At 39.8% G+C, this 21,406-nt stretch overlaps 2 protein-coding genes across 5 annotated transcripts in view; one reads left to right on the top strand and one right to left on the bottom strand.

Moving 5' to 3' along the window:
* The window catches only part of NAA25 (N(alpha)-acetyltransferase 25, NatB auxiliary subunit), a 60,200-nt gene extending 47,012 nt beyond the window's left edge, over nucleotides 1–13,188 (top strand). For all 4 annotated transcript variants that reach the window (XM_012731096.1, XM_012731095.1, XM_004691073.2 and 1 more), the window contains exons 19-25: nucleotides 1,424–1,667; nucleotides 2,048–2,171; nucleotides 3,011–3,076; nucleotides 4,119–4,216; nucleotides 5,258–5,368; nucleotides 9,238–9,384; nucleotides 10,421–13,188. In XM_012731096.1, coding sequence (XP_012586550.1) covers nucleotides 1,424–1,667; nucleotides 2,048–2,171; nucleotides 3,011–3,076; nucleotides 4,119–4,216; nucleotides 5,258–5,368; nucleotides 9,238–9,384; nucleotides 10,421–10,543 — 913 coding nt within the window. In that variant the 3' untranslated portion in view covers nucleotides 10,544–13,188. The remainder of the gene's footprint in view (nucleotides 1–1,423; nucleotides 1,668–2,047; nucleotides 2,172–3,010; nucleotides 3,077–4,118; nucleotides 4,217–5,257; nucleotides 5,369–9,237; nucleotides 9,385–10,420) is intronic.
* A 2,909-nt stretch (nucleotides 13,189–16,097) lies between these two features.
* The window catches only part of ERP29 (endoplasmic reticulum protein 29), a 7,753-nt gene continuing 2,444 nt past the window's right edge, over nucleotides 16,098–21,406 (bottom strand). The window contains exons 3-4 of the mRNA XM_012730888.1: nucleotides 18,594–18,783; nucleotides 16,098–16,891 (exon numbers count right to left, since the gene is read on the bottom strand). Of these exons, the coding sequence (XP_012586342.1) occupies nucleotides 16,389–16,891; nucleotides 18,594–18,783 (693 nt within the window). The 3' untranslated portion in view covers nucleotides 16,098–16,388. The remainder of the gene's footprint in view (nucleotides 16,892–18,593; nucleotides 18,784–21,406) is intronic.

Raw genomic sequence — 21,406 nt, 5'->3', positions numbered from 1 at the left:
GGGGATTACAATTGAGATGGGAAAAAAAAATGTACAAAATGATGTAAAAGTAAACTTTTGTAATTTAAAAAAAAAGCCAGGTCTGTCTTTACAGCATATTAATGGATTCCAAATGAATTAAAAGTTATACTCAAATTCCTTAGAAATTCCAGAAGCAAATATAAAACATTGAGACAAAGAGCTTTAAAAGAAGCTCAAAAAGTGTACCTTACAGCAGTTACTTTTTTTCAGCTTATTGGACAAAGGTAAAGAAGATTAATACTTGTGGCCTGCAAGTCTGTAGTGGAAATGGTGGCTGTATATTTATCTCCATGGGATTGTTCTCTTTCTGTAAGGAAATTCTAGTGATGTATGAAGATTGAAAATGCTAAATGCCATTTAATCAGCATTTCTACTTCTAGAGGAGTGAAGCCTTGGGAAATAAATGTGCAAATATGCAGTGACATGTGTGAGGTAGCTCTGGATATACTGCGATTTGAAAATTGCCAGGACTCTATTCATCAGTTTGCAGGAGGTCTGTTGAGACTCAAGAGCGATGCATTCACAGCTCAGGTTTCTTCTAGCAAAGGGACGCATGACAGGATCAGCAAGGCAAGAAGACACAGGTGGAGCCTGGAGAACTACACACAGATCTGGGGCGCACACTCTTGCCGCGAGATGTGTCGAGTGTGCTGCTCTCTCCAGCAGAAAGTACAGCCGTTCCCAGGCAGTGTTTTCTACCAGGGAAACCCAGGAGATTTAATGACCATGATTTACTTCATGACTTTGTAGCATGCTCTGTCCAGCACGAGCCTACACTTGAGACCCTAGAAGGAAAGCAGCTATTCACATCCAGTTGGTCCAGGTGGTCTAGACACAGCAGCCACTCTCACCTAGGGAATGGCTGGAATGCCAAGTTCCGGTTACTAGCCAGGACTGTTCTTATAAATAGTCGTTTAAAACATGATGGTATGTGGAGCTGCTATGTTAACTCTTTTTTTACACACTGTTACTTGAGAAATGTATTTCGCAAAATACTGTGACCCTAGTTTATTGGTTTACATAAAGTTGTACTCTTGTATATCTATATTGCAATAGTTTGAAAGGGTCTATACCAAACTTGTTCTTATACCTGGTGTGTGTTTGTCAAGGTAAGTTTCCTTGTAGTTTTTTTTTTAACCCTGTCCTTTGAGTATATTATGTCATGTGTTTTACCATCAGCAAAAAAAGCTCACTTAGGGGGAAATAACTTGTTAGATAGGTTATTTCCACTTTATACCAAAATGTAGACTTGAGCAATTTTGATTTGTCCAAGATGATTCAGCTAGTGAGTGAAATTTGGGACTATTCAAGTGCATTTATTTGACTAATAAAAGTGATTTGTTGAAGGACTTAAAGGCAACCCATTGAATAAAAGGACATCTTGGGAATGTTTCTTTTTAAGGGATGTTTCTGAAGAACATAAGAAGCTTTCCTTAGAGGAGGAGACCATGTGGTTAAGAATCCGTTCCTTAACATTGAGGCTGATCAGTGGACTTCCAAGTCTTAACCACCCTGTGGAACCAAAGAACTCAGAGAAGACCACTGAAAATGGTGTATCCTCCCGGATTGATATTCTTCGTTTGCTCCTTCAACAGTTGGAAGTGACCCTGGAGGAGGGAAAGCGATTTATTGAGAAGGAAATTCAGGTACATACTGAGGAATACGTATTTACCATAAACATTTCAGTAATCTGACTGTTGTGGATGAACAGTAAAGAATGAAATTTTTTTTCCACTTTATGGGATTTGAGGAAAAAGGAAACATACCAGGGGAATTGCAGAATCTTCCTCAGTATCTAAGCTGAATCTGAGAAAAAGCAAAATATGTTTAGTTTTGTAATGATATATTTAAAAACTATCAATAAGTAATATTTTCACAATAGTGATTTAGTCTTAGTTTACTAATCTGTACTTTGTGAATTAATTACCAAGAGATTTTTATCAAATAATTATAGTCCCATTTTTTCTTACTTTGTATTAATTTGATAGATTTAAAGGTGATAACTTTTCCCCCCTTTCTTTTCCAGTATCCTTTCCTTGGTCCTGTACCTACAAGAATGGCTGCATTTTTAAATTCTGGTTGTTCTCATTGTCAGATCAGCTCTTTTTATCTTCTTAGTGATATTTATGAGCTGGATACCAGTGGTTTAGGTAAGTGTACATTTAACTGAATATATTATCAGGTCTTTGTCATGGAAAACTTGGTAAATATTTATGTAATAAACAAGCTATAACCTCAAATATTGGGAAAAATAAGATGAATCTATTCTAGAAATATTACAGATTACAAAAGAATGTCTGAGAAACTAAAACGTTTGTTTGAGTCACTTGTTAAGTTCAAAAGTTGAGGAAATCCTTGATATTTTGAAGTTTTGTGGGATTTCAGATTGAACTCCTTAGCAGTGAAGAGCTAAACTTCGTAGAGAAGAGTTTTTGTTTGTTTTGTTTTTAACTAAGCTCTCAAACCTAGTGAAAAATCACAAATGTTCCAGTTTCTAAGACTGTTGGTTTGTTTCTAAACCATAAGGTTTGTTCAGCCTGTCATTTAGAGTACTTGAAACAGATTTCTATTCTTCCTGAGAATTTTAGGTAGTGCTTTTGTGAGAAAGGTAATGAATATATTTTAACTTTTCCTTTCTCTTGTTTTTTTTTTTAAGACTTATATATTTATGCATACAGAACTGGGGTACAGGCCAGAGACAGAGTGGGGAGCAGAACAGGCAGATAAATGAAGTGCACTTCTGAGGGGAGCAGCGGGCGGGTCAGGAGAGGTCTGCCAAGTGGTGTTGGTCACTTCCAGGGTGGGGATTGAACTCGTGCTGAAGTGGCTTTAGCTTCTTTAGTGCTGTGCTTTAACCTGCTGCGCCACCAGGGAGGGCCCTGCCTTTGGTTTTTAAGAGAAAAATATGAGTAGCTTATGAGTTGCTTGCAGGTATTGATCTTTATCTTACTAGAAAATAACTCAAAAAATTTCACTCTTTCAATTTTAGAGGATACAGTGGAGATCCAGGAGCGCATAGAGAATAGTCTTAAGTCTTTATTAGAACAATTAAAAGGTAAGCTTACTGTGGAATCCTCATTCTTGTTTTTTAAAATACAAACTTGAAAGAGGATTTGAAAGTAATCATGCTTTTGGTATTTTAAAAGACATGATTTTAACTTTAAAAGGCTTTGATTACAGAAGTAGTAGATACTTCTTAAAAAACAGTACACAAATAGGGAGGTGGTCTTTTTCCTTTTCCAGCCCTGTCCCCCCAGAGGTAACTAAGTAGTGTTTCGAGGCTATACTCCTATATAACACCTTTGGGAATAGTAATTTTTCTTTTTAATATAAGAATGTGCTTTTCTGGCTTTAACTTTTTATTATCTTAGATATCTTACACTGTCAGTTATATATGCTGCCATTAGTTTTAAGGACTGCTTAATATTCCACAGTACATATCAGGTATGAAATTTGTTTATGTACTCCCCCACTAAGTCCATAGTGGATTATGCTGTGAGTTATTTGTAATAACATATTTCTAACAATGCAGAAATGAACATCTTGGGACACAAATGTTGAGTACTTAAGTAATTCCTTGGGATTAAATAAATTCCTAGAAGTAGAAATTGGTCAGTAAAGGATACACACACGTTCTGAATCTATTGGGTCTTTTCAAAAGCTTAAGTAGATCTTTGATTGCCCAAATGGAGAATGAAAATTAAGGAAGGATCAAATTATGAGGTTAATAAGTAGTATTTGTTTATGAGAGTGCATTTCTCCAGTGCATTTTAGTCTTTCGGACCCATTCAAATGGAGTCTTAATTTATTGTGCCAGTGGCCCACTGGTGGCAAGGCTTTGTTTTTGTTTAAGCCCTAAAACATACTTTAAAGAGTACCTTTTCTATTTTGAAGGCAGTAAAGCTCTTTTCAGTATTTTGAAGAACTTGATTTTTTAAAGCACTTAAAACAGTTTTTGGTGTTTGGTTTACTATGGAGGAAAATGCTTGCTGGAGTAAGCTTTCACATTTGCTTATTCTTTATTAGATTATGCATTGTGTTCTAAAATAGCATGAACAAAAGACTGAATAAACCATAAACTATTTTTCTGTTTCCAGATGTCTTCTATAAATGTAAAGGTGACCTCTTAGAAGTTAAAGATGGTAATTTGAAAACACATCCTAGTCTTTTAGAAAATCTAGTCTTCTTTGTTGAGGTATGTTTTTGTTCTCTTTCTAAAAAACTCGATTTTCCTTAATTGTGTGTAGGTTTAATTTTCCAAAAAATGAACAAGTAACAGGTGCCTTATATCTGTTCTTTAATCTTCTACCTCTGCATTTTGGTAATTGGAAATTAAAAAAAAAAAAAAAGCTTTCTGAAGCAACTCTTCAACAAATACTGAGATTTCATTCATGTTTAAGTAAAAGTTTGTAAGATTTGCTGCCCTCCTCTAAAGATAACCTGATTTACTCCATATGTAGCTGTTTTCTCTTCATTATCCTTTGATTCAGCTGTTATGTTGTTTAAATTAATGCCTCTAGTTTCTCTTTTTGTTGTTGTTGATTACTAATTTCTGAGATTCTATATAGTGGCAGAGAAATTCAGGATCTGATGTAGCAGAGCTGCTCATAAGTTAGGAAAGAGAAAGGTTGCTACTACTCATGATCCACTATCTTTCCTTTTATTCCTTTCATGTTTATTTACTTTTCATCCCCTTTTATTTATAAGCTTCCCTAGGACAGTATTCTCTGTTTTAAGAATTGCTAGTTGTCTAAAAGACAGTGAATGAATGAATAACGATATGTATATACACACACTTTAGCACAGGAGAAGACGCGTAAATATCTAACTTACTGACCAGCTAGGAAGATTTCTCTATTTAAGGTTTATGAGCTGAGAAAGCTTCTTACCTGACTAGAGAGAAGGTTGTAAAAACCCTTTGGATTCCATGCACAGGAATTCAAACTTTGCCCTTGAATGAAAAGCAAGTTTTTAAATCCCCACTTCCTGTATGGAAGTGAAAGGAAATTGAGTGGAGGATGGTTAGACCTAGGAGAACCAAAAGAAAGATAAAGGTTTGAGCTGTGTTAATATTTCATCAACAGATACTGTCAATGTGATGATCATAAGAATTAGAGGGTAGAGAGTTAGAGAAAAAACTGAAGGGGATTTCTTTGTTTAATCTATTACATTTAACTGCCTGATAGAAATTTTAAGTATAATCCTTACCGACATATTACAATTTTTCCTCTTTCAGACTATTTCTATTATCCTTTGGGTGTCCAGTTACTGTGAGAATGTTCTGCGGCCATATAAATTAAATTTACAGAAAAAGAAAAAGAAGAAAAAAGAGACAAGCATCATCATGGTAATAACAGCACATGTCACAACCTGGCTGCGTGCTGGTTTTCATTTTCACAGACAACCATATTATTTCCCCCCAACTTAAAAATAAATCTGTAGAAAAGCTGAAAAACTACTGTAACAATATCCTAATATTCCATGTATATCATCACTTGAGTCACCACTTTTTAAGTTTGCTTTAGAGCTGTTATTTCCCCACTCTGCTTGTCATTGCTTTAACCACTTGAAAGATGTGTAGTCTTGGTGACACTTACCAAGATAGAACAAATACTGAAGACATTTTCACACACAAGAAATTCATTATGTCTATAATAACACTATAGTGTTGATCTTCAAAATTTCCCTGTTATGTTAACTATGCCTTTTCCTAAATGCTGGAATCTTACTAAGGCTCTGACACGGCTTTGAGTCAGCTGCTTTCTTCCTCTAGCTTTAGTCCAGTATTGCAGTTCTTTTAGTCCTTCCTCATTCCATACTTGTGACTTCCTTTTCACAGAGCACCAGAACATTGATATTTACTCATTTACTAGTAAATTTTTCATTACAATAAATACGTTAATAGTTTTAGCACTAGCACATCAATTATACTATTAGTTCTGATAGCAAATATGAAATAACGTTTATATTTCTTTTCCTTTTTGTTTTTTTAATATGTTTTAGTGCATGTCGATGATTAAGTTATTCTTTAAAAGCACTGGTTTTCAAAATTGAGATTCATTTATTAGTGTGAACTAAATAGGATATATTTATTTCTATTTGTATTCAATTTTAGTGTTTCCTCCCACTTTTATTAACTTAATTTTTGGATGTGTCAGACATAATTTGTGTCCTTTTCATATGGAAAATTACTTCAGATTAATTCTGTTTATGATACGCTGTTTTATTAGTGTTTGAATTTATCCTGTCATTATTAGTGTGAGATTTTTCCTTTTTTTTTTTCTTAAAGATTTATTTACTTATGCATACAGAGCTGGGGCACAGGCCAGAGGTGCAGGAGTGGTGAGAGGCTTCACCAGAGACAGTTGGGAGCAGAAGAGGCAGATCGACGAAGTCCACTGCTGAGGGGAGCAGTGGGCGGGTCAGGAGAGGTCTGCCGCGCCCTGTGGTCACCTCCGGGGCAGGCGGGGATTGAACTCGTGCTGAGGCAGCTGCAGCTTCTTAGTGCTGTGCTGTAACCTGCTGCGCCACCAGGGAGGGCCCGAGATTTTTTTTCACTGTACCAATACAGTTATTGTTGCAGCTTGAAAGTAATGGTCGTTTTAGTGGGAATTTTGACTTCTCACACAATGCAGGGGTTCTATATAGATCTTTATAGATATGTACTAGGCTGTTACCACTTAGATTTGGATTAGTGACTGAATGAAATTTCAAACCCTTTTTTCTTTTCACTTTGTTCAAGATAATTTAATAGATCATTAGTGCAGAGTTGGCTCTGTTGCTCTTTCTCCTGATGAAAGCCTACAGGCCTAGCATTAGTCAAGTCAACTGCCTTTGGTATTTAGATTTTTGTGGTTGTTGCTTTTCTGATTTTCAAAGATAAGAATAGCTTTCCTATTTTTCTGACTACCAAAGTCAGCTAAAGATGTGAAAAGGTGAAGATCGGGCCCTCCCTGTTGGCGCAGCTGATTAAAGAGCAGCACTGTGAAGCTGTCCGCAGCCCCTGCAGCACGAGTTCCATCCCCGGCCAGGGAGCGACCCACGTGGGCAGCAGACCGCTCCCGTCTCCCTGCTGCCGCCCTCAGCAGTGTGTTTCAGTCCATCTGCCTGTCCTGCTCCCCACTCCGTCTCTGGTGAATCCTTTCCCCCCTACATCTGGCCTGTACTACAGTTCTGTATGCATAAATAAATCTTTAAAAACAAAAAAAGATGAAGACCGCCCACACACCCACCAATTGATGATAGCCACCATGAACAAAACAGTTCTGCAGCTTCCTGTGCGTGTTTTTGTTTTCACTTGCTGTCCTTCACTTCTTGTTAGCAAATATAGACTGTAGCTCATTACTTTGAATAAGTTTATATGCCATTTTGTTACATTATTATATCATCATTGGAAATTGTAAGTAAAACTGCTATTAAAATGTGGACATTCACAGAGATTTATAATGTAATTGTTTCAGATCCCATAGATCTGAAATTATTACATACATTTTTACTTTCCACAATAGTATAGTCTATGTCTATGATAGACAAACACTAGTATTCTCTTTTTTCTTTCTAAAAATTTTTTTACTGATGTTGTCTCGCTCAAGAGGACTTCTTGAGTGAAATGCTAGCCAGACTACCCAGTTGATTGCTAGGTTTCTGTTACCTGGTTTTTTTTTTTTTTTTTTTTTTAATTAAATGAGAAATATATTGTAGACATTTTTTCTATTCCTGTCTTTGCCCAAATTTCTTATTAGTATTTTTGAGCTATTGTTCTCTTCACACAATAGTTAGTGTAATCCTGTATCATGTATGGTATAGGTTTTGTTGCTGTTGTTTAACTTGAATGATTTTTATTGTCTATATGATAATTTTTAAAATAAATTTTTAAAAATGATTCTTAAATTATTGTTATGTTTAGAAAGGCATTTTAGGGCCTCCCTGGTGGCCTGGAGATTAAGTCTCAGTGCTGTCACCACTGCAGCCTGAGTGTGATATGCAACCAGGTTGCTGACCCACATGGTGCAGCAGACATCTCCTGTCTCCTGCTGCTCCCCTCAGCAGTGTTATTTCAGGACAGGAGATCTGCTGTTCTGCTCCCCACTCTGTCTCTGGAGTACCCTCACTGCCACCTCTCATGTCCCCACCTCTGGCTAACACCCCTGTTCTAAGCAAAAAAAAAGTTTTAAAATTCCTGATTATGGAAGTTGTTACTTTTATTTTCTTCTGGTGTTTTGATAGATTTCTCGTAATATTTAAGTATTTAATCTGTGTAGAATTTATTTTAGTATTTACTATTTTTTAAAATTTATTTATGCATCTAAGAACTGGGGTATAGGCCAGAGATGCAGGGAGTAAGAGGATTCACCAGACAAAGTAGAGAGCTGAACATGCTGAAGGGAGTAGCAGGTGAGACAGGAGAGGTGTGTTGCAGCATGTGAGTTACCTCTCTGTCCAGGGATCAAAATCATGCTTCAGTGACTGCCACTAGTTTCATTTCCTGAGACTTAGTCCCTGTGCCACCAGGGAGGCCCAAAGTTTCTATTTTATATTTCCAAATATTTGGCTAGTTATCTCAGTCCCATTCACCCATTTGAAAACATTGTTTTGAAATGCCACCATTTAAATTTTCTTACATCCTTCATTCTTTTCTTGGGGCTTGTTTCCTTTCACTCTTTGTCGGTTTGCTTATATACCTGTGTCACCTGGGTTTAATGTCAACTTTGTAATATACTCTAGTATCTACTAGGGAAAGTTCCCCTTAACTACTTTCTCATAATTAATTTGGGTGTGGTACCCATTATTTTTTCCATTAGAATTTCGAATATTCCATTTCTGTTCTTAATCTTTCAGGAAATATAATCTATAAACAAGGTGATGAAATCTTAGTTTTCTAAGTTTCCCAGCCTTGAGTTGAGTAATTATCAGCAAAGATTTTCTATTAGTTTTTCATCTCCAATTTTCTGTTGGTATTTCCTCAGAGTGAAATAACTCCCTGCTTTCCCCACCACAAAGAAAAAAAACTTGTTATCATTGCTGGGTTAGCTCTGTTTGGTGGTAATAAAATTTATCATGGTTTGAGAGATTGCCTTCATATTCAAAATTGTATCCATTCCAGTTAATAGCATTAAGTCATGTAATGCTGTCATGAAATCAGTAGAGTTTATGTGATACAAGCATGGGAAATATGTCTCACAATCTTTTAACTTAAAAAAAAAAATATTTTTCCAGCCACCTGTCTTTACCAGTTTCCAAGACTATGTTACTGGGCTTCAGACCTTGATTTCCAATGTTGTGGATCACATTAAAGGGCTTGAAGCACATCTAATTGCACTTAAACTTGAAGAACTTATTATAGAAGACACTTCTCTCTCATTGGTAAGAGACTTGTAGGCTATCATTAGTAAGTTATATATTCAGATGTTCTCATATTTATGCAAAGGAAAAGTTACTGTTCTCAAATTATCATTCTCTCCTTAGAGGACTTGTGATCAGAAGGTCCCTGAGAATAGTCCTTACGTTTTTGGTGACTGTAGGTGTTTATCTCGCCCCTCTTCTCTCCTTCTTGAATATTTTTGGAGTTGCTTTTTTTACTATGAAAGCTAATGATGGATTAGTGAGGAGTAGAATTAGTACTGGTGAAAAGAAAGCAGCTGTGTTAACAAGGGAATTTCAGATGTTTGGTTTTAGCCAGCTAAGCACAGCGTTCAGTGGTGTTTCTATGTACATTGGAATGGATTTAGACTCAGTAGTAATTAAAATGATTGAAGAATTATTTTAGTATTGCAGTTTTCCTTTTTTAAAATCCTTATGTTTGGAAAAGTAAAATATGCCACAGGTCAAATATGCAGCAGATATTTAACTCACATGTCCGAGTAGGGTTCTGATATCTTTGGTCTTTGTGGTTGTTTGGCTTCTTGAACCCTTGAACTTTGTCGGTATGGAGCAATCCCCATGAGTAGTCTAACCAGTACAGGTAAATTTGATGCCTTTAAAAAAGTGTGTATCATGATGTGCAAATTAATAATGTATTTCTTTTTGATGAAAAATAAAAAGAAGAAATCTCAATTTTTCTTTTTTGTACATCTCATAATGAAATGTTAGTTATTTCATGCTTAAACTACTTGATAATTTTAACCCTTTTTCTTGATTAAAAGTTAATATTCAGTAATTTCATTTTTTTAACTTTATATTGTAACAAGTTACTTGAAAGAGTGATGCCAATGCCAGTGTCTTAGTGAAAAATCACATGGAAAAAGACATTTCTGATGAATTTTAGCCTTTGAAAATGACACTTTCTGTATTGATGGGGCTTCCAGGGACACCAGATGTTTATCACTTTAAGTATCTGAGAAACTACAATCTTCTGCTAGTTCCTTCTGAGAAAGGCCACTAATTCTTGTCTCCTTTGTAGGAAGAGAGAAAATATTCAAAGACTGTGCAAGGGAAGGTGCAGAGTAGTTATCTGCACTCACTTCTGGAAATTGGGGAGCTGCTGAAAAAAAGACTTGAGACCACAAAGAAACTAAAAATTTAAGGAAGTGTGAACCACAGGCACTGATGACTCTGCAACAGAAAATGACATCATCTTCCCGGGCAGAAACTACACCTGGTTGACCATCATTTTAATCCAGAACTTCCTCATAAAATGCATGAAGGACTTTGATTGTGAATTAATTTTTTAGGTATTAAATGTATACACTGATTAAATTATTGTACATAAAACAGAAGCAGGACCCTCATCTGGGTTTGACCACTTTTTATACATGTTCATATGCAAATGGCAGCCGCAAGAGAAATCCACCTTTCTTCTTCCCTCCCATCACCAGAAACTTCTGGTGGATGTATCCTGTAAAAGCAGCAATAGAAATTAAGCATAAAGCCTTGACCTCAGAGCCATGAACGACCCTGTCATTAGAGCAGGTGGCATTTCGGTTTGGTCCTTGAGCTTTGAAAGCAGAAGTAGTGGGTGCCTTGGCTGGGAACCCCTTCCTTCCCACCTTTGAGGCTTCCTCAGCTGTTGACTCCCACAGAAGCCAAGTATCCACAGGGTCTCAGATGCAGTTTGGCACAAGCTCCTGCCCGTGAAGGGTGTCACACAAGTGATGACAGGCGCTCTTTATTTGGCCCTTAGTCCTGATGGCCAGCACATCTCACCCCAGCTCCTGTGTGCGTCCCATCACAGACGGCTGCTAACTGAACAGCGTGTCGGAGGGGAGAGCAGTGCGGGTCACTTACAGCCTGCCGGGGCTAGCTTGCTGTCTTTCATCCGTGTGCAAAAGATGGGAATCACTGTTTTAAAGAGAGGTGTACATATTTTATGCAGGCAAGTCTAATACTAATGTCATTGGTTTTGTGAGCTATATATATATTATATATGTATATGCTTTGACGTGTGTGTGTGTGTGTCACGCACACACACACACACTCAAAAATAAGTACTTTAGTGTTTTCTTAAGGGGTCTTGGGAAGGAAGGAATGTATATTATGGACTTAACTTGTCTTAAGTTTTGAGGCTGGCAAAAATATTATCTGTTGAGACTGTTTACTTTCTTTGAGCTTGAGAATGACATCAAGATGGCGTTTATATTGTTCATCTGGAGCTCCCCAAAACTACAGCTTCAGAGGTTGGTCTGACGAAAGTTAAACATTGCTCTTGAAAATGTTACTACGGTTTATACAATGGCTTTGATAACTTTTTGTGTTTAAATCTGTTCATCTGTTTTTGGTCTTTTGTTACCCAAATACTGTTAAAGTTGGTAATTCTGTAAGAGCAAAGACATGAATTTTGATGAGGCATCTCAAGCACCTGCTGTGGGATTGGTTTTGACTTTAAAGTTCTTTCCAACTAACCTTTACAGTGAAATGTGATACTTTTTTCTTTTAAAAATGAGAGCTTGGAAAATCTCTGTATACAAAACAGCTGCATTGTGTCCTCTCATCTTGACATTCTTAGACTCACAGTTTCATAGGGTGATGAATAACTGTTCAAACTTGAAAGAAATTTTTAAGAAAAATACTACGTTACCTGTTCAAAATAAGATTTGTTGGAAATCCCAGTTCAAGTAATTAAAAAGTCATTTTTTATGTAAATTAGTAGCCACAGCGGTTAAAACCCGTCCCAAAAGGAAAAACTGCCTTGACAAGATGAATTGAAAATTCTGATTCTGAACATAATTTAATGACAACCTATCATTTCATAAAACTATGGTCCATTTTGATGGAGCTTTGTGTGTTTGTGGCATGTGTTCTTAAAATGACGTTTCTTTGAATGTCCAAAAATACTGTATATAGAATTAGACATGCTCTTTGAAACAAGTCTTATCAACTGACCTTGGTAATTCAGCACCTGTATTCCGCGGGTTAGCCTTGCCCTCAGGGACAACACAAGACTCCAGTGCTCTCCTGGATAGTCTTGTATAGGGGCTTCTTGGACCTCCACTGGTTTTAGTGACAAATAATGTTTCCTCTGGTACTTGCTGACTTTCCTACTAAATGTAGCATTTCAGTTAGATCCAACCTCTTGACATTTTGAGGTAATTGTTAAAAAAAATTATGCAGAAATGGCCAATCTCTTTTACTGATCTGTTCTTTTGGACATTGTTAGGCACTATAAATTGTGTGTACAGTTAAATATATATATATATATTTATATATATATACATAGTTATATATATATATAGAGGTATATATATATATGTGTGTGTGTATATATATATATACACTCTTAAGAGAAAAATCACCCTCTCTAGCAGTTGTATATCATTGGTATTTGAAGAGAATTCCCAAATAACCCATTGCTGCTGCTGCTGTTTCAGTTTTTGTGGGTTTTTTGTTTGTTTGTTTTTGTGTGATTGATATTTAAAAAACAGAAATGAGGAAAAAAAACCACGACTGACTACTGTTTACAGACTGAAAAATTAACTGCTTTTTATACTACTGAGATCCTAAGTTAAGATACTCCAAAGCAAACATTTGGTGGTTTATCTGATGTGGATAAAGGTAGATAAATTTTTAGTGTTCTCCACATAATGGAAAATGTACAAATGCATAGCTGTTTCACCCATCTATTTTGTATATTTTCATAATTTTAATTGTTCAAAATTGCATTATATTTTGCAATCACTGTTGGATCTGGATTGTCTTTCATTTTAACTTTTATAAAAGGGGGTTTCAATGTTACTTACGGTCTTGTTATTGAAACTCTATATATTAATATAGAAAGTATTTTTTCCTTCATCAGAATTAACTGAAGCATAACAAACTTAACTAGGTTAATTTATAAAACTTTGATCTTAAGTTGGCATTCCTGCCCGGGTGAAATTTGTTTGGCTTCCTAGACTTTTTGAATGACACAGTTAATCTCAATTTTGTACTATTATTTCACATCAAAATTATATTTCTGAATTCAAGATATTTACTCAAAGGTCACTAGACTTTTTGTTCAAAGTGGAACCTTGCATGCTAGTATTTATTCAGCATACAGGCATCAGATACTTATTTACTGTGTGCCAGATTCTATATTAGCTGCTGAGGTGTTGGTAAATGAGACCCCACATCCTAGTTAGTGGTCAAGGTGGGGGAAGAGACAGGTATTGGTTTATTATTAAGTTCTGTTTCATAAAGAAGTTAGAAAATGACTGTCAGGATGATCTATCTCAGGTGGTGCCATCTGAACTAAATGATGAGTCAGCGTGGAAAAGGGGATGCAGGTGCCAAGGCCCCCAAATAGGAAACAGCTCCGCATGTTCCAGGGACTGAAGAAAAGGCTCAAGTAGCAAGAATTTAATGAAAGGAATAGGGATGCAATAGGAGAGAGCAGGCGTCAGAACATTCAGGGCTTTGTAGCTGAGGGAATGACATTTCTGTGTTCAATGAGAAGTTGGAGGATTCCAGAAGGGCTGATACGGTTTATCCAGGAATACATGAACCCATAGGCTGAGATCATTTAGTCCAACATGCGAATATGGTGCAGGAACTAGTCTTCCCCTCCTAAGTGGCCTGTCTCATGATAGCAAATGACCCATTTTGAACCCGGAAAAGGCAGTTTGTGCTGCTTCAGTTATGCGTTCCATCCCAGTGGTTACCTTGTTTTAAAAAAACTTTACCAAGGTTTACACTTTTTCATGTTCCTCCCTCAATGCAGACCTGTATTTCACATGACAAATGGAGGGGAAGCAACCAGGTGCTTATAAAAATGACTTAGTGGGCACCTGCAGCATTTTATACTTAAGAGCAGTTTTTCTGCGATGTCCTGCTTCCATACATCCTAGTCACTGGGCCACTTGACGTGAGAAAAGTAGTTACTGCAGATAAGGCTACCATCTAAAACACCTAGCAGGTCAAGGTTGTGTATGAATCCCACTCTGAGGCACTGGTGAAATGAGCTGAAATCCAGAACACTCCACACTACCTTATTTTGTTTTAAAGACTTGTTTGATCCTGTTAATCTCTACTGATGCAAATCTTTTGTGTGTGTGTGTGTGTGTGTGTGTGTGTGTGTGTGTGTGGATAAATACCAACCAACTTGTTGGCTCTTGGCTCTGAGGTAACCTGTAAGTTTTCTAAGAACAGGACTTTGATCCAGGGTCTGTGTGCTTCAGGTTATCTAAGCTATAAACAGGGCCTCTTTTTTTTTTAATCCATTGAGAATTTATTACTATTTTTTTCCTTTGTTCTTTTCAAAAAGTGTATTTTTACATCATTTTGTGCATTTTTCTATCTCAGTTGCAATCCCCATGGGCTTCCCATCACCAAATCACCCGTGTGCCATCACCACAGTCCAGTGCATTTCCCTCCCCCCATTGTTTTTGATCCCACTTCCCACTTCACCCCCATAAAATGTCTCTAGTATATAGCTGTTCATTATCATCATTTCCTCGCCTGGTCTGTTATACTCCTGCTATGAGTGAAACCCATCCGGTATTTTTCCTTTTCTTTTGGGCTTATTTCACTAAGCATGGTCTTTCCTAGGTCTATCCATGTTGCTGCAAAAGGCATGTGTTTATTTTTTTTGGTTAAGCAGGCCCTCTTTAATGAAAAATACTTGACAGGTTTCTGCTGTATAATTTATTCTTACACTAATAGCCTTTTCAAGAACTTAGATTTGTAAGTGATTTCTGATCTGGACTGATCCAACGAAGTATCCCTGGTATGTTGAAGATGAGACCTTCAGGGACTGGGTGCCTTTAATTTTCCTGCTTGCCATTTGTCTTACTCTACTTTCTAAAAGAGAAGACTGTCTTTGGAAGTGACCTTGTTTTTGTAGAGATGTGAAAAAAACTGTAACAAAGTGAAGATTACCAGTGAGAAATACCCAAAACAATCTTCCAAATTTTTTAATTTAAATGAGTGAGGTGACCACTGGCATTTGACTAAACAGTTATATTCTTACTCAAGTGTAGAGAGTGCCAGTGTTGGCAAGCAGCAAAAGCTGCCCAGCTTTTGTTCCATCCAATTCAGTACATGGATTTTCCTGCATTTTTCATTTCAGTGGCTTTAAATACCAATCAGGCTGAAGTGAAGGAACACCAACAATTTAAGACCGCCTACTCCATTCAACTTAAAATCTGTGTGAGAATAGTCAGACATTTCAGAGAGCTACGATATGGTAAAGTAGCCAAAAATGAAAATGCTGGTGTCATGGAGCTTACCTTACAATTAAGTATTCACCATTACAATATTCACTGCTCCTGAAAGCAGATTTGGCAGTGCAGTGTTCTTCCACTCTGCTAAAGCTAGTACTGAATGGAGTGACTAACTTAGATGACAGTCAAACTGGATTGTTACTTGGTTGCCTAAATCTAAACTCTTCAAAATTCCACTGAAATATTGTATCAGTAAAGCTAGGACTTTACTATAGATGTCATGGAGTACAGAAAATAACTACAGCAAAGTTCATTAATATTCGGTTTTAAGGATCATGCTTTTTACTAACCAGCGGTCCAGTAGAAAGTAACAGCCATTCAGCTGGCACCAGTTTATAATGTTATGGGAGAGCTTCTACCACCTTGGGATAAAAAATTCTGAAGGGGAAAGCAGGTCATCAGGGCAAAGTATAATTTGTAAAAGAAAACCAGATGACTTCAGAGCTGCTTAACAAAACACAAACTTTAATTGGATCAGAATTACATCTGTCGAGGACCTGGGCAGTACATTCTTTATAGCACCAATTCCTTCTGTGGGGGTATTTCACAAGCCCTCTGAGTAAGTGTTCCGGCTGTGCCCTGACTGGCTCTAGAGATGTCCCAAGCATGTTCCGGGCATACTCAGATTCTGCTATACTGCCACTTTTTCCTCAACACCATCAAATCTCAGGAGGGCCTCACAGCTAATAGGTAACTCTTCCCCTCCCTACCCCCACTGAACACCGGAGTGCCTTTTTAGAGCTCCTCCTTCTCAGCCCCCTTCTTCTGGAAGGCAGTCAGGATGTTCAAGCTCTTTTGGAGTTCTTCCTTCTTACTGTCGCTCATCTTGTTTTTCTCAATCAGCTTGGCAATCCGGGTCATCTCTGATGCTGGGAAGTCTTCACCTTGGTCTACGATTTTGCCCATGATCTTCAGGTACTGTTTGGCCCACTTCTTCTCAGTCTCTTTCACATCTGCCAGGTTGTCCTGCCCTCGCTTCAAGAGGGCCTGGCGGGCCTCCACAGTAGAGGCCCTGATGAACTCCCCAGCAAGAGCATCATATGCAGGCAGGCAACCGGGCATACCTAGGTAGACCCCATGCTCTTTTAGCCAGCGCTGGATGGCCTCAGCCTTAACTGCCCCACTGTAAAGAGTTGGGTGCTCAAAGTCTCCATCCTGGAAGAGGTAGAAGACTGGGTACTTCTCACTGTCCAGCTTGTATTTCTCACTCAGCTCCATATTTAGCTTGTCACCATAATCTATGAAGAAACCAGAGATGAGAAGATGTAAGAAACACAGGCCAGGAGATTGCTGGGCTATCTAAGCTGAGGGGAAGAAATGTTGCCTGTGCTTCAACTCCTCCTGTGTTAATCCCTACCCATGTGGCATTATTCATTTAACCTCTCTGACCTTCATTTCCTCATTTGAAAACTGGGAATCCTGAATATTATATGCCCACTCTGCCAGGTACTGCTCTAAGTATTGGGCATCTAGTTTTGATTAAAAGTATCAAGGTCTCTGACCTCAACGGTAAAGGGAGATAATAAGCCAATGTGCGCAAATGACCAGTGCCATGATGAAAAAAAAAAAAGTGTGATGTGACAGGGACTGGATAGGCGACTCAACTCAAGATGGCCACAGAAGGCTTCTGTGGTGATGGCATAAGCTGAGGGGCCCGAACATCATAAAGACTGACACAAGATGAGGAGAGTATCTCTCAGGAAGAAAGTACTGCAAGTGCAAAAGCTTGGAGGCGTGAATGACCAGGCATATGTAGGCGTTATAAAGGCCAACACAACCGGAGCGTAGGGAGACGGGGCTTCGTGGTAGACACTGGACACCATTCCTACCATAAGCGGGCTGTTGGGAGTGCCCTGAGGGGGATGTGCACATAACCTGTAGTTAACCAGGAGCAGTAGCTGGTTGCTTTAAGCATTTGCAGCGCCCTTTCTAACTGTCAGTAGCAGGTCGAAGGACCGATGCTGTGACACTGCTTTCCTACGGCTTTCCTACGTCTGGCCAAGGGGAATGGCCAAGACCACCTACCACTGGGTATTGGCTCTGCCATTCTGTATTGTTGAGCAGATTTATGTTCTAAGCATCCACTTCCTCTGGAAAATGGGGGTCAGGGTACTTCACAGTTGTCACAAGTATGAAATACATGTAAAGACTTAGCACAGTGGCCTGGCGCACAGTAAACATTTGGTAAATGTCAGCTATTACTATCGCTACTATAGCCCACCGGAGCTGACTCACGGTTGAGAAAGAAATGACTGAGTACTCTGGAGAACTGGGCCAGCCGTCTCCCCCAGGGTCCCACTCTGGAATTCACCAGGAAACCAGAGCACCCCAGTGGGAGGGAGCTGGGCCAAGGCTGTGCTGGCGGGGCTCGGCAGATACTAGTTCCCGCTCCATGGCCCGAGAGGCCATCAAGCCCCTTCAGCCTCAGTTTCTTTAAGCGTAAAACTAGGATAATGTGTCTCACTTCTCAGGCAGGGTTTCAAGTGAAGATAAAAATGAATTACCTCTATGGATAATAAGCCATTCAGCGCTGGCAACTATTATCACCTAAAGCGGTAGCTATGGTTGAAAGCTGCTTTTCGGTTTAATGGCAGCTCTGGTGGATTTGGGCTGAATCTAATCGTTTTGGTACAAGAGTTGAAATGAAGATGGAGTAACACCATGTCCCCTAGGAGGCAGATACCCTTTCTGAACAATCAGAGTACACTTAATTTAGCGTGGGGTGGAGGGTGGGGCCAGTGGATTCCCACCCATCAGGTACCTCAGGCTGAGCTGAGGTGGTGAGGTCACACGATCTCCTCACGGGAAGCTGGCCAGTGGCACCAGATTCTCTGAGATGCCAGTGCCCCACGGACACTTCTTGTGTGAGGCTCAGTTGGAAAGGCACTGACTGGACTTCCTCCCTCTCTGCCCTCCCCAGGCATCTGAGCTCCTTCATACCTGAGATCCCCACCTCTGCCACCAAGAGATCATCGCTGGAGGCCGAGTTTTCAGCCAGACGCTTGAACTCATCCTGCTTCTCACCGTAGGGATACTGTGTGTCGAACTTCACCAAGACGAACTTGCTTTTGGGAATGACCTGAGGGCGTATAGAGCTGAGCAAGTGGGGGTTCCAGGGACCTTTGGAGCTCTAATCCCTTTCCCCAAGGCACCCCTGTTTAAGAAACAGTGGAAACCAAGCCCACAAAGGAAACAAGCTCTCACTAATATTTCTTCATTCATTCACCCGACTGATTCACTGATTTAACGGTGCCTGTTTTGTGCTGGCTACCTCATGAAGTCATTGTTCGCACTCACCAAAGACAACCCTGTCTAGAATACCAAAGCTGTACTAAGACCTTCTCCAGTGGCCCTTTAGATAGTCTAAGGAGACCCCTCAGCACATACAGGTTGGCCCCATCATGCCATCCCCCCAGGGGGCCTTTCTCGGTGAATAATTAACCGGAAATGTGGCAACTGCCAAGTATCCAACTGCCTATGAAGGCGCTGGCACCACAGAGGATACTTCAGCTAAAGAACCCAGAGTTCGAAGTCTGCCACTTCAGGGCTCAGTTGCTGCAAGGCTAGGCTGGGAGGGCCTTCTGCCGGAGGGCACGGCTCCCGTTGGCTGGCTCCCTGGGCACTAAACTGCCAGGGCTAAAACTTAATTGTGATAAAATGTTACAGTGCATCAAATTCACCATTTAAAAATGTACACTTTGGTGGGATTTAGTAGTCACGTGACTGCAGCCATCACTATCGGCTAGTTTTCGCGACTCAGAAAGGAGCCCCACACCGTTTGAGCAGCCGGGGCCCCGCTGCCGGCAACCCTGAGTCTGCGTCTGCGTCTGCACGTGTTTGCAAGGCTCACCCATGTTGCAGCAAGTCAGTATTTCATTCTTTTCCACAGCTAAGTAAACATTCCATTGTATGGCCATAAGACATTTTGCTTATCTGTTCATCAGGTGGTGGACACTTAGGGTGTTACCACCTTTTGGATTTTTGTTGAGTAGTGCTGCTGTGAATCGTGGTACACAAGTTTTTGTTTGAACACTTGCATTCATTTCTTTTGGGTAAATACCCAAAGTAGAAGGTCAGAGTCACCTGGCACTTCTGTGTTTAATTTACTGACGAATCGTAAGGGCTTTCTTAGGGTTGGTTTCTCCCAATGCACTGATTTTACCCATCTACCTACAGTCAATAACACTGCCTAGAATACCAAAGCTGTACTAAGCCCTTCTCCTTGCCCTCAAACTTTTTTTTCCCTAATTAAAATAATCCCTGCTGGCCAGTTTTTCATCACAGGCAAGCACTGTCATAGCTAAGTCAAGCTGCCATCATCATTCATTTTTGTTGGCCCTCGTTACCTATTGTATGCTGATGTCCATCTGATTGTAAAAATATTTAACACTGGCCCTCCCTCGTATTGCAACAGGTTAGGAAGCAACACTGCAAGCTTGCTGCAGTTGCTTCAGTGCAAGTTCAATACCTGGCCCCCGAGCTAATCCACATGGCGCGGCAGACCTCTCCTGACCCGCCCGCTCCTCCCCTCAGCAGTGGACTTCGTCCATCTGCCTGTTCTGCTTCCTGCTCTGTCTTTGGTGAGTCCACTCACCCCTCCTGCACCTCTGGCCTGTGCCCCAGTTCTATATGCATAAATAAATCAATCTTTAAAAAAAGACTGAACACTGCCAAGGGACACAAGCGAAAAAACCTAGTCGAACAAGCAATGTTTAAGTGGTCACTGAGCCCCCAAAGTCTGAGCTCTAGGGACCTGAAAGACAGACTTAAAATATAAATCAGATCACATCCCTCCAGGCCCAACTGGCCTTATTTCAATTCAACACATCAAATTTCTTTCCGCTCAGCGCCTTCACACGTGCTGTCTGCTGGCTGGAATGCCTTTCCCGTTTCCTTCATGGTTATTTACTGATCGCAGCTCAGTTCAAATGCCAACCCCCCCCCCCCATGGGGAGGCCTGCGGCACTCTTTAATTCTGCGTCACTGTATTAATCATCTTTTGAAATGATGTGCTCGTTTGCTGCCCATCCTCTCGCTAGACAGTACACGTGTGAGAAAGCGATCTGCCTTCTGCTGTGTCCTTAGTGCCCAACAGTGATGGGCACATGCCAAAAGAAAAAAGCGCGACAGGGGAAGGACTCCACATTCAAGACGCTTGTATCTGCGTGATGGAGTAACACTGATAATCATTCCGTGCTCTAATTCTGAAGTAGAACTGTGCTCCCATCTTTTGACCTTCTTATCCATGGTAGGATGGTTTTTTGAATGTCAAACATTTGCACAATCATTTTTATTGTTATTTTTCTCCATTTGTATCTCTTGCTGGCTTTAGCAATGTGCTTTCCTCTCACCCTCGAGGAACTGGCTCCACTATCACCTATATTTAGCCAACTTGCTCCTTCAAGAAGCAAATGAATTCGTATTCTTTCATCTGCTGACTAAAAAGGCACCAAGAGCCTATTATGTTCCAGGTGCGTTCTAAGTAACCACAACAGCGGAGAAAACAGCGGACACTGGAAGTGTCCAGGCAAGGACGCTCGCTGGCCAGCTCTCGAAAGGGTGCCGGAGGGAGGCTCGGAAAGGACGAGAAAACACTGGCTCGTTCGTTCAACAGATCAATGCTGTGGCCGCTACTGGACAGACCACGTGTTAGACGGGGCGGGCGACAGGGCGCGCGCGGCACACCGCGGTTCTCCTCAAGCGCCGGGACAGCCGGGCCGCGCGGAGAGCAGGCAGGTGCCGGCCTCGGCCGG

The sequence above is a fragment of the Condylura cristata genome, unplaced genomic scaffold (assembly GCF_000260355.1).
Source record: "Condylura cristata isolate star-nosed mole 26May11 unplaced genomic scaffold, ConCri1.0 scaffold00029, whole genome shotgun sequence".
Taxonomy (NCBI): Eukaryota; Metazoa; Chordata; class Mammalia; order Eulipotyphla; family Talpidae; genus Condylura; species Condylura cristata.
This window is presented reverse-complemented; position numbering and strand designations above follow the sequence as displayed.